Genomic DNA, 13952 nt, shown 5'->3' on the forward strand with positions numbered 1-13952 from the left:
GGAACTAATATCAGCAAGAGTAAATATAACCGCTAAAATTTGTGACCTAAAATGTTTAACTCTCAAGCGACCAAGCTACTTTAGTGACTAGTATGACGAGTGGGCTCACTTATGACACCATTGACTTTATATGGAAATACATCTATATAAATGATTGTTTTAGGGTTCTTCATATTTAGTATACTCCCTAGTATAATTGTCCATCAGCTAATGTAGTAAGGTATGAAATTTGGTATTTATTTATAACAAAATGTAGGCAAAAAACACAGATACCTTGTGTTACATCATGTAAAATGCACACTACCTTTTATTTCTTTGCATCAAAAATAAAAATAAATCAAAAAGTGAAGTTTCGTTGAGTACAATATGTATTACAACGTGGTAGGATAGTTATCGCATCACAATATTACATAATTCTATAGCTAGGTGGTCTGACAGCTCAGAGATATGATCTTCACTGTCTGATGCTGACTCGTCTCCATCAAAGGAGCTATTTTCATCCTCACTCTGAGCATCAGGAATCAGTTTCAATGCTTATGCAGCTGTAAATCTTGCTATTCTAGGTCTGCTGTCTTCCCTGCAAAACAGTAACATGTAAGGACTAGAGTTAGCAAATTACAATACCATTTGAAGCTACAATGTCAAAAATCTCATAGATCTCCCCAGGTTCATAAGTGACCCCGTACAAGTTCGGATAATAGTTGACACACGGAACAGCTGATCCTTGCAAAATTCTATGAGCACATGCAGGCCAAACAGACTGACAGGTTCCTGGTAGGAAACCATTTTCCCCATTCAAATTGGAGGAATGGTGCAGAAACATTTATGCCAGGTTTGTTAAATGACCCCCTCTCGGTCGCTTGAGGGTTAAGAATTTACAAAGGTTCTGTGGTAAATAGTTGTTTGGCTACGTATGAAATTCTTACTACATACTCAACACAAACGGACATTTTTCTTTCCTGCTTGCCATCATGAGCTGGTTTTAGCTGGAACCGTTTCTGGTGAACCACCACAATAATATTTAGTATCTTCAGAGGTAGTCCTGTACTTTGTCAGTTTACTTCCTAAAATGTTGGTGTCCTTAGCGTCGCCGTGGCTACGTGTGCACTTCGTACCAACACGTCAGTCATTCTGGTCCGTTATACACATGTTAACGGGAGAAGCATCATCGCTCTGCGACAAATCGTCATTCTTCATTCTAAATTCAGAGTCCTCGGTGCAAATTTGCTCATGCTTCCGTCTGTGGAGCCGCAGGCTTTGAGAACGGCTGAAGCCCCTCCCACAAATGTCACAGCCGTAAGGCCGTTCTCCTGTGTGAAGCCTAAAGTGGTTCTTCAGGCTCGATGCTCGCGTGAAACTCTTCTCGCATGCTGGACAGTCGAACTTCTCCCCGAAATGGATTTTCTCATGCTCTCTCAAGCGGCCAGACTGGTTGAAGCTCCTCTGGCACACCGAGCAGTGGTAAGGTCGCTCTCCCGTGTGCGTGAGCCGGTGTCTGTTCATGGCTCCTGAGTGGGCGAAGCTCTTCCCGCAGTCAGGGCATGAAAACGGTTTCTCTCCCGTGTGGACTTTGAGGTGACCTTTCAGTTGGCCTTTCTGGGTGAACTGCTTCCCGCACAGCATGCACTGATACGGTTTCTCTCCCGAGTGGATTCGCATGTGAATCTGAAGGGCGGACATCTTGTGACAGTCTCTTCCACAAAGCCCACAGCAGTACGAGCTCTTTCTCGGAATACGCAGCTGTTCTTGCACCGGCGATGGTGGAGGATTCTCCTTTTCACTCTTAGCCACAGGATCAGGATCCTCACCAGACACTACGGAAGACACACACAGAAAAGAATGGGGAAGGTATCATTCAGCAATATTTTAAGGCACAGACGGACGCGCACTGTTCCATCTAAAAGATTTCTACAAGCAATCATTTCATGAAACTTCCAGATAAACTTTTACAGAGAAAAAAAACTTCTGAATTTGAAATGCTTATTACAGACACATCCCCTTGTGGAATCATACACAGAGACTTAACAATTCATCCAAAAGGTTTCTCTTACTGATATTTCAACGACACTACTACAGCCAGGCCTTAAAGATACATGACAATATGGAATCATACCTAAAGTAAAAAAGTAAGTCCCTTCGGCTGCTCCCTTGTTTGCACTCGGGGTCGCCACAGCAAATCCAAGGTGGATCTGCATGTTGATTTGGCACAGGTTTTACGCCGGATGCCCTTCGTGACGCAACTCCATATTACATGGAGAAATGTGGCAGGGGTGGGATTTGAACCCAGAACCTTCCGAACTGAAACCAAGCGCATTAACCACTTGGCCACCACAATAATGCATTTTTCTTAGAAATAATTTGGGATTTGATGCTTTATGACTGCTGGGATAGGGTCCCGCCCCCTTTCCCTCTCCCTGTGACCCTTAACTGGAGTAAGTGGATATAGAAATTGAATGAATGATTAAATGCTTTAATATGTCCTTATCTAAAAAAAAAAAGAAACTTTTCTTTGAGCTTTCAAAAGTGCATTCATTTGATTTTCTAACAACTGAAGACTCTTCTGTAATATTCTCTGATAAAACAGCAGGTTTCAACAGTAAGCATATAAATTATTTAGTTATATAGCACCAAATCACAACAAAGCTTCCTCAAAGCGCTTCACAGAAGTAAGGTCTAACCTTACCAACCCCCAGAGCAAACACAGAGGACAGTGGTAAGGAAAAACTCCGTCTGATGATATTGAGGAAGAAACCTCAAACAGACCAGACTCAAAGGGGTGACCCACTGCTTAAGCCATTCTAACAATTACAGCTACGTGATTATTTATGGAGAAATGTCAGTGTTTATTTAGAATAAACGCCTGATTTTGTAATAAAAGTAGAAAGGTGAAGACAGTCTGCGTTCTACTGTTTCCCGTACCTCAACATTCTTCATCTAATAATTCATCTTGACAGGTTATAAAACTCGCACTGACATTATGAGCCAAACAAGCATTTTATTCTAGTGCCAGCTTATATACCTGCCAAGACCTATTATTTCAAACTCCTCGGTTGAACTGTACTTCACAACAATGTGGTTTAAAATCATATTTTAAATAATCAGTGACAAATCACTACTAGTCTAATGGATATATTTATTACCGTTTACATGCTTGTAGTCTTCGTCCTTAACTATGCTTTGAATTTCGGTGTTGCTTCCTTGGTGCCGTTTTCCAGATTCCTCCTGTTTTGTACAATTCTCACAGCTAGAAACTGGATCAGCACCTTCTTTTTCTGGAGATAATGTTAGAGAAACGCTCAGCAAAAGAAGAAAGAATAAAGGCATTCCTGTTTCTTTTAATGATGCAACATGTACCACACAAAGGTTCCTCTTCTTCCTCCTTCTTCACGACCATCAGATGAGGACTCGAACTGAAGCCTCCGGTAGTGTCTTCTGGTTCTGTTGAGTCATTTTCGCACCCGACCCTGTTGTCAAAGTTAGGATGCTCTGAAAAACAGGCCTCACCTTCACTTGATGTACTCTGACTCTCAGGCATCTATTAAAACAGATTAAAACAAGAAGTCAATTCAATTTAATAAACACACATACAGCAGCGCAAGAGATGATTTGTCCTATCACTTCACAATCATTCCAAGTGAAGCACAACATCACAACATTAATCAAATTTTATCATTTCATCAAATTTTATTTGGTAGCAATTCTTCTCAGTGCTGTCTGCAATAAGAATCCACTAAGACCCATAACCCTTTGAAAATCTGCACAAAAATCTCTCAATTGTTTTCAGTGAGAAACCGGGCAAATTTAATCTAAACTGGTTAATTTGTTTATATTACATCATATCGTATAACAACCCAGATGCACACATGAACAGATGGTTAACTGATTATTATCCTGCATACTGGCGAGTCTTGTGTGTCGGTCTGAACAAGATAACTAAAAAACAGCTGGTTGGATTTTCATACTTGCTGGAAATATTACTTGGACAGAAATCTCAAGATGATTAACTTTTGGAGAGGATCGGGGGAAAAAAAATCTTCTATATTTCAGCAAGCAGTGGGGCTGGAGAGATGATCTAAAGTTTATACTGAAAAGCAAAATATTTGTGACTGATTTGTCACATGAACTATCAGAACTCTTGCACAACTACTTTGATAATAGATTAATATTTGTCAGTCATGAAAAAGTTAGCCAAGTTCTCTCATTTCAGCATCTTAACTGTGAAAACGTTATCAATTATTTTAGAAGTTTCTCAACTCTTCTCTTACAGTAAACTGAACATCTGAAAATATTGATCAACATTTTTCAGCATTTACTAACAATTTATGGACAATATAACAAATTAATTAATTAAGAAAATACCGTAATCTATCGTGATTTGTGTGCACTCAGGTTGCAACTAACCTTTAGGAAAATAATGGTTAATTGCAGGTTCAGTGCAAACAAATCTCTCTTCAAACCCGTTCAAAAGTGAAACACAGCGAAATCTGGCAAAAATAAAAATCAATAAAATTAAGTTCAATAGTTTATGTTGGAACTTGTCATATGTGATCCAAAAAAACATGTATAAAAAGTATAAGACATGTATAAAAAACTTTTGTGTTCTGTGGTAGGGGACAGAAACAAAAGAAACAAAGCAGACAAGCAGACATAGATAATAAACCTTTATGTATGCTTGGTTTCTGATCAATATGCATGGGACATTAATAAAAAAAACTCCTAATGGAAGCAGCAGTTAATGCTGCGTTTACACATAACGCAGCATTAACGCAAGTCACGAATGCCACACAGCATAATGTGCATGTGTTGCATAGCCGGCTTTTATGTCCCTGACTACATAATAGGTTTTGGATGAAAATAATTAGAGATACCTGTCAAAACTATGTTGCATTTTATCTCGTTAACATGTGAATGGTTGCATCTAATGCAGCAAGCTGTATCCAGACTGATGTCAGCATAGGTAACAGGACTGCATGTTGACATATTCGTAATTAAATGCTGCTTCAAATCCACAGTTAATGTTAGAATACACAGCAGCAATGAACCCAAAATTGGTTTCAGAATAACCAAAATAAATCCCAACTTTGCACCAAATTCTTTATTTCCCTCCATATTAACCGTGCACGAATGATATATAATCATTATGACCTCAAAAAAATAACAGCTCAAAGAAATCTTAGAAAGCCCATTATTGCCATGACATTCATGTTGAGTGTCTGTAAACTTATGATTGCTACTAGAGAGATCAAACTGATGTTATGAGATATTATATTAATAGCCAAGCAGCCTCTGTGTAACTGTATGTGTTATGTATTAACAAATGTATTAATTTCGATCACGGACAAACTGAGAATAAGTGACATTTGCAGTTTGGTATGCTTATGTATTTTGGGTCAAGGCTGAATGCCGCCAAAATGGAAAGTTGATAGGACTAACATTTTTTTGAGAAACTACAGCTATTATCTAACAACAGTGAACAATGGAGGTTGATAATTACATTCTGGACTCACATACCATCCCAGCAGGGGGCGGTAAATCATCTACATGTGTGTGTACCTTTGAACACGGAGAAACTGGGGAGAGCTGCCATTTGCTATGATTATGTATTTTTGGTCAAGGATGAACGCTGCCAAAACGGACCATTGATAGGACTATTTTTGGAGAAATTACAGATATTGCGTAACAACAGTACACAATGGACATTGATAATTACATTCTGGACTCACACGTCATTCCAAATCATTATAGAAACTTTGCATAACTTATTACTATCCTTGAAAAATGTCAGCTACCCATTTTACAAACACTACCCAATCTAGAGCCAATGGATCCCCACGGGCAACGCGCTAGTGGTGTTAATAATACACAGTAACTAAGCTGAGCATTGTTCTCACTTTCAGATATGAATCCTGGTGGTCTTTTTAAGTTGTTTGAAAAATAATTTTCCTGATGTCATATTTTTTAGTTGTTTGTTTTAAACATGTTTTTGGGCCATTTTTTCAGACTTTAGAGAGAGCAAACAGGAAATGAAAGACATGCATCAAAGGTCACCGAGGTCAGGATTCAAACCCGGGGACGTTATAAACAGTATTCTGCAGCATGTGACAAGCACCTTGAGCCACAAGTGCCCTCATCTGTCATGAACTTTGGCATACTTCGGTAATCTCTTGCATTTCTGTGCAGCCTGTCACATTATCACACATGGTGTGGGAGTTTACGTCACTGGGAGGTTGTACGGAAGTGCCAAGGTTATGCTAAAACTATGCTACAGGATTTGCAGTTATGCTACAGTTGTTTTTGCAGATATTTACAAAGTGAGTGGCAAATCTTTTTGCGCTCACTGGAGTACTGGATAAAAAAATGTGCACCTGAAGTCATGGGCATGAATATGGAATTCATTGTTGCGAAAACTTTGTCAAACAATAATCTGAAAGAGCAAATCAAATTCTACCTCAAAACATCATTCATACCTCAGAGCTGATATTGTTGGCCAGGTCTTGCTGGGATGATTCACCAGCTGCAGCGTGCACCATGTCTGGGAGGAGATCTGTGACTGATCCATTCTTGCTATTCGTGCATGACCGTCTGTGGTTTCTGAGAGTACCTGCCAATGAGAAGTGTCTGCCACAGTCGCTGCAGGTGTACGGCTTTTCTCCGGTGTGAATCCTGGTGTGTCTCCGAAGCTCACCCGGAGCGACGAACGACTTGTCGCATTGTTTGCAGCTGTACGGTTTTTCTCCCCTGTGAGTTCGCATGTGTGTTGTGAGAGTCCACTGCTGTGAAAATGTTTTTCCGCATTCAAGGCAGTGGTAGGGCGTAATGCCTGTGTGTAGACGCTCATGTCTCACTAGTGTTCCAGTCAAAGCAAACCTTTTGTCACAGAAGGAGCACTGGTACGGTCTCTCTCCTGTGTGAGTTCTCTGATGATCTCTCAGCTCTGCAGCAGAGTTGCAGCTCTTCTCACAGTCAGAACACGGGAACTTTTTCCTTGTAAAGCCAGCAACTACCTCAGAGTGCATTGCGTCAAGGTGCGTTTTCAGGTGCCAGTGACGAGAAAAGCTCTTCGGACAAATTGAACAGTGATATGGCCTTTCGCCGGTATGTGTCCGTCGGTGTAATCTGAGCTCTCCCTGACTGGCAAATCTTTTCTCACAGAAGGTGCATGGGAATGGTTTTTCCCCAGTATGGACTCTTTCGTGAATCAACAGGAGCCCTTTTTCTGGAAATCTCTTCTCACACATCGTGCAGGGAAAAGGCCTCTCTCCTGAGTGAGTACGCAGGTGACGCTGAAGTTTAGAGGCATAAGGAAAGTCTTTGCCACACACTGAGCAGGTATGAGTAACCTGGGGCTTTTCAATGTCACTTTGATCAAATGCCTTCAACAAACTCACTTCACCTCCAATCCCATGGATGACACTTTGTCCTGTGCAAAATAAAGAATAATGACATTCAATATAGCACTACTATCTTAAATAGAGTTTCTTCAAAAATAGTGTGTGACGCACTGCAGCCCAGATTCTATCAACATGAAGGCTGCAAATTTATCACATTTATCCAATTTATGGTCATCGTTCACTTAGTGATACAAGTGTCAAATTTGGCAAGAATGTTCCACAGAAATCAGTGTTTGACAATAAAGTGCTGGCCACTTGAATTTTCAATAGGCACTAGGCAGCCAGGTAGGGAGGGGTCAGTGAAGAATTACACAGGCATCAAAATTTAAAAATGCTCCAATCATACTGAAAAGTAAACCAGATTATTTGTCTGATCATAAAGATTCCAAAAAGGAATTTGCCCTGATCTCCATGTTTTCTCACCCTCCCTGAACTCTATCAGGTGTGCTCAGCCAATCAAGAGCTGGAAACCACCACTTTTAAAAAAAATCTAGTGTGACTTCAATAGGTAGACATGGGGAACATGCAGGGCAGGTGTGCTGCAGGAACAAGGTTGGTGACCCCTGGTTTGGTCTATCCGTGACTGAATGTTATGGAGTTATGGAGAACTCTAGAACATTCTAGATATGCTCTCTCCTTCTAGAACTCTAGAAGGAGAGAGCATATCTCGCCCATATTGGCCTCTCTTCATTGGCTTCCTGTTAATTCTAGAATAGAATTTAAAATTCTTCTTCTTACTTATAAGGTTTTGAATAATCAGGTCCCATCTTATCTTAGGGACCTCGTAGTACCATATCACCCCAATAGAGCGCTTCGCTCTCAGACTGCAGGCTTACTTGTAGTTCCTAGGGTTTGTAAGAGTAGAATGGGAGGCAGAGCCTTCAGCTTTCAGGCTCCTCTCCTGTGGAACCAGCTCCCAATTCAGATCAGGGAGCCAGACACCCTCTCTACTTTTAAGATTAGACTTAAAACTTTCCTTTTTGCTAAAGCTTATAGTTAGGGCTGGATCAGGTGACCCTGAACCATCCCTTAGTTATGCTGCTATAGACGTAGACTGCTGGGGGGTTCCCATGATGCACTGTTTCTTTCTCTTTTTGCTCTGTATGCACCACTCTGCATTTAATCATTAGTGATCGATCTCTGCTCCCCTCCACAGCATGTCTTTTTCCTGGTTCTCTCCCTCAGTTGTTTAATTTTGTGGAAAAAAAGCAGATCACAGACATGACACAAAACTAGTCATTTCAAATGGCAACTTTCTGGCTTTAAGAAACACTATAAGAAATCAAGAAAAAAAATTGTGACAGTCAGTAACGGTTACTTTTTTAGACCAAGCAGAGGAAAAAAATATGGAATCACTCAATTCTGAGGAAAAAATTATGGAATCACCCTGTAAATTTTCATCCCCAAAACTAACACCTGCATCATATCAGATCTGCTCGTTGACACTGACCCTATGCCATGACATTGATCCTATGTGTCTTTTTGCAAGGAACATTTTCACAGTTTTTGCTCTATGGCAAGATGCATTATCATCTTGAAAAATGATTTCATCATCCCCAAACATCCTTTCAATTGTCCAAAATATCAACGTAAACTTGTGCATTTATTGATGATGTAATGACAGCCATCTCCCCAGTGCCTTTACCTGACATGCAGCCCCATATCATCAATGACTGTGGAAATTTACATGTTCTCTTCAGGCAATCATCTTTATAAATCTCATTGGAACGGCACCAAATAAAAGTTCCAGCATCATCACCTTGCCCAATGCAGATTTGAGATTCATCACTGAATATGACTTTCATCCAGTCATCCACAGTCCACGATTGCTTTTCCTTAGCCCATTGTAACCTTGTTTATTCTGTTTAGGTGTTAATGATGGCTTTCGTTTAGCTTTTCTGTATGTAAATCCCATTTCCTTTAGGCGGTTTCTTACAGTTCAGTCACAGACGTTGATTCCAGTTTCCTCCCATTCGTTCCTCATTTCTTTTGTTGTGCATTTTTGGATTTTTGAGACATATTGCTTTAAGTTTTCTGTCTTGACGCTTTGATGTCTTCCTTGGTCTACCAGTATGTTTGCCTTTAACAACCTTCCCATGTTGTTTGTATTTGGTCCAGAGTTTAGACACAGCTGACTGTGAACAACCATGATGATTTACTCTCTTTTAAGAGTTTGATAATCCTCTCCTTTGTTTCAACTGACATCTCTCGTGTTGGAGCCATGATTCATGTCAGTCCACTTGGTGCAACAGCTCTCCAAGGTGTGATCACTCCTTTTTAGATGCAGACTAATGAGCAGATCTGATATGATGCAGGTGTTAGTTTTGGGAATGAAAATTTACAGGGTGATTCCATAATTTTTTCCTCAGAATTGAGTGATTCCATATTTTTTTCCTCTGCTTGGTCTAAAAAGTAACCGTTACTGACTGCTACAATCTTTTTTCTTGATTTCTTATAGTGTTTCTTAAAGCCAGAAAGTTGCCATTTGAAATGACTTTAGTTTTGTGTCATGTGTGTGATCTGCTTTTTTTTCTACAAAATTAAACAACTGAATGAACATCCTCCGAGGCCGGTGATTCCATAATTTGTGCCAGGGGTTGTATATATTTACTAGCAGAGAAACTCGGTGTCCCGTCGAGACGAGGTGAATGTCGAGATGAGGTGCGTCGCACTACTGCGCATCCGTGTGCATGCGCACATCGCTATACCCCAGACTTGAAGACGTCACCCGTCGAGATGAGGTGCCTCGCGCAACTGCACATGGGGAGATGATGTAACTCGCTCGACATGCAACTGCGCATGCGCATTTTGTTTTTGGTTTTTTTTCCGTCAAAGTTTTTTTTATTAATTGTATTCAGTGTATTTATAGCCTAGTAAGTAAAACATTTTCTGTATTGTACTAGGGAGCATAGTAAGTCCCTTCGGCTGCTCCCTTGTTTGCACTCGGGGTCGCCACAGCAAATCCAAGTTGGATCTGCATGTTGAATTGGCACAGGTTTTACGCCGGATGCCCTTCCTGACGCAACTCCACATTACATGGAGAAATGTGGCAGGGGTGGGATTTGAACCCGGAGCCTTCTGAACTGAAACCAAGCGCATTAACCACTTGGCCACTTTGCCTGTTGAAATAAGATAACTCCAGGTTAAAAATAATTAGCGTTTTATAGTGAGTAGATTTTATACATTACTACGTTCGGGATGAACAATTTATACATTTACTTGCCCATCAAAATAAGCGAACTTCGTCAAGTAATTTTTTCAGTGCACACATATGCAGTTACGCGAGGAACCTCATCTCAACGACGCACCTCATCTCGACAGAACACCGGCTTTGCTCAGGTGAAGAATAAATAAGCCAATAAGTGGACATTAATACTAAACTGGCTGATATGCAGCCAGTCTGCTGTGTAAGCCTGATCCTGTCAGATCTCTGAAACTCAGCAGACTGGGTCCTGGTTACTATTTAGAAGGGAAAGCTCTTCAGAAGACACCAGGGGCTGTGTGTTTGTCTCCAGGTAAAACTTAAGTTGGGTCAGGAAGAGCATTGGGTGTAAAACGTGTGCCAAATGCTAATGTGGATCTGTGCTGGATCCACTGTGGTAACCCTGAACAAATGGGAGCAGCCATAAGGCCGCAAACAACAACAACAACATTTCTCTGACTCATTTTGCAGAAAATGGTGGTCTTGTTTTGTACAGCCTTTAACTACTGTGGGTTTAGATTTTTCTATGCCCTGGAGTTACCACGTTTAAACGTGGCAAAGGTGTGCACTCTTTCAGTGCTGTAGTTTATTTATAGCCTAAACTGACTGTGTTGATGTGCTCATAGATTAGAAAGTATAGAACAACAGCGAATATTATGTTGAATTCGCAATAAAACATATTTTAAATATGGCGGTAAGAAGCCCAGTGACCAAGCTGTCAGCACGCCAAATGAGGTGGAGATGGGATTAAACACTCCATCTTGCCAAGTCCACCTGATCCTCCGTGATCCTTTCTGGAACATGTGAGATCTATGGGAGGAAATGTAGATGTCTCGAGTGTGCTGAGGACTTCTGGAAGCATCATGTGAAAGAATTCTGGATCTGGCAATGATCACCAACTTTCCAATTGTAGTTTATTTTTTGGGGGACTCTGCTCTTCACTATTTGGATGTCTTTTGAGTGGCTGGTCATTGCAATCACTGGACTCCATATGTATGTATGATTGCTTTGGTGCAACATTTCTGTTTTGCATGTCACAATTCTTTGATGTGCTTTGTTTTCTTAGTTAGGATGGCAACCACAGATGGTCACCCTGCTGACTTGAGGTTTCTTTCTGCAATTACAAAACTGCTTGAGAAGTTTTTCCTGACCACTGTTGCCATTGTGCTTGCTAAGGGGGTGGATGAGGTTAGACCTTCCTCATGTGAAGCAACTTGGTGGCTTAAAGATTTTTGTACATGGGTGGAGTATTATCAACATTAGAAAACTGGTATTAAACTACAATCTACTGCAGCAACAACACAAAACACAACCTCAAAAACACTTAAAAGCAACTAGTTGAGTCAACAACTCTGCAATAAAGTGTCACAAATCAAACTGTCATGCTTTGCAGTCATACAGTAGTGTTCAGAATAACAGTAGTGCTATGTGACTAAAAAGATTAATCCAGGTTTTGAGTATATTTCTTATTGTTACATGGGAAACAAGGTACCAGTAGATTCAGTAGATTCTCACAAATCCAACAAGACCAAGCATTCATGATATGCACACTCTTAAGGCTATGAAATTGGGCTATTAGTAAAAAAAAGTAGAAAAGGGGGTGTTCACAATAATAGTAGTGTGGCATTCGGTCTGTGAGTTTGTCAATTTTGTGGAACAAACAGGTGTGAATCAGGTGTCCTGTCATGATATGGGCATGTTTCTCCTACTATGGTGTTGGGCCTATATATCGCATACCAGGTATCATGGATCAGTGTGGATATGTCAAAATACTTGAAGAGGTCATGTTGCCTTATGCTGAAGAGGACATGCCCTTGAAATGGGTGTTTCAACAAGACAATGACCCCAAGCACACTAGTAAATGAGCAAAATCTTGGTTCCAAACCAACAAAATTAATGCCTCGCAGATGTGAAGAAATCATGAAAAACTATGGTTATACAACTGAATACTAGTTTAGTGATTCACAGGATTGCTAAAAAAGCAGTTTGAACATAATAGTTTTGAGTTTGTAGCGTCAACAGCAGATGCTACTATTATTGCAAACACCCCCTTTTCTACTTTTTTTTTACCAATAGCCTAATTTCATAGCCTTAAGAGTGTGCATATCATGAATGATTGGTCTTGTTGGATTGTGAGAATCTACTGAATCTACTGGTACCTTGTTTCCCATGTAACAATAAGAAATATACTCAAAACCTGGATTAATCTTTTTAGTCACATAGCACTACTATTATTCTGAACACTACTGTACTTATTTCACAATCACTGTTGAATTGTATCACAAAGTGAATGGGGTTGCAATTTTTGATCAGTATGCAACATGTGGTTACCATCTACTCACTAAGATCCGAGAAGTCCACTTCTTCTCCGTCAGAGTTGATCAGGCCTCCAATTTCTTGCTGATCCTCCTCAGCCAGGATAACAGCTGGTCCAAAGTCCTCTGGATTTTCAGAGCCCATTTCTTAAATATTAAACCTTGCAGAGCACATGTGAGAAATCAAGGTTAAATACAAACACACGCACACACACCTTCAACCACTTAGTCCAATTAAGGGTATACGAGTATATGTGCCCAAAACCTGTTTAGATGGGTACAACGAGCAAATCTTTGAAACTGTTAGAATTGTTTATTTTAGAAAGGAAAGGGGTCTTCCATTCCTAAACTACAGATCTATGACCAAGATCACCCCCCCAATCTCCTGATCTATCATCCTACTTATTTACATGTATTACATATTGGTGGTAATAGTCTTGTGAAGAAATACCTGAATTGACTGGTCAACCTCTATACATGTAATGACAAAAATGACGCATTAAAAAAACAAAAAAATATCAGCTCAGAATGATTTTCCTTCATGTACATCTTCATATGGTGTTCTACCACTGTGTGAAATTTCACTGAAATCCACAAAATGGTTTAAAAACTATTGCACTTCCAAAATCAATATGTGAGGGATCAAAGCATATTTTCACTAGACCATCACCAGAGCAGGTGATGGTCTAGTGGTTAAGCATTGGGCTTGAGACCAGCAGATCCTTGATTCAAACCCCAGACCAGACTATCACTGGCAAGGTCATTAATCCCTAAGTTGCTTCCAATGTGTATTGAGTGCCTTGTCAGGCAGAACGCTGACATGAGTACGAGTGAATGCAAGGCATCAATGTAAAGTGCTTTGAGTTTCTAATTCAGATGGAAAAGCGCCATATAAATGCAGTCCATTTTCATATGATGTGCAACTCGGATAACGCTTCACTGAAATTCACCACACAGTTTACAAGGAGTTGTGCTGACAATACTCATGGAACGATTGCCAGTATGACTCCTACATAAATCCCCAGTTTTTGTTGGCAGGGGATA

The 13952-nt window shown here is 40.2% G+C and overlaps 1 protein-coding gene across 1 annotated transcript in view; it reads right to left on the reverse strand.

The window, feature by feature from the left end:
• Nucleotides 1–878: 878 nt before the first annotated feature.
• Nucleotides 879–13952, reverse strand: part of LOC117525811 (zinc finger protein 546-like) — a 39242-nt gene continuing 26168 nt past the window's right edge. The window contains exons 11-15 of the mRNA XM_034187742.1: nt 12936–13055; nt 6468–7420; nt 3355–3535; nt 3141–3272; nt 879–1814 (exon numbers count right to left, since the gene is read on the reverse strand). Coding sequence (XP_034043633.1) covers nt 1123–1814; nt 3141–3272; nt 3355–3535; nt 6468–7420; nt 12936–13055 — 2078 coding nt within the window. The 3' untranslated portion in view covers nt 879–1122. The remainder of the gene's footprint in view (nt 1815–3140; nt 3273–3354; nt 3536–6467; nt 7421–12935; nt 13056–13952) is intronic.

Source organism: Thalassophryne amazonica, chromosome 15 (genome assembly GCF_902500255.1).
Source record: "Thalassophryne amazonica chromosome 15, fThaAma1.1, whole genome shotgun sequence".
NCBI lineage: Eukaryota > Metazoa > Chordata > Actinopteri > Batrachoidiformes > Batrachoididae > Thalassophryne > Thalassophryne amazonica.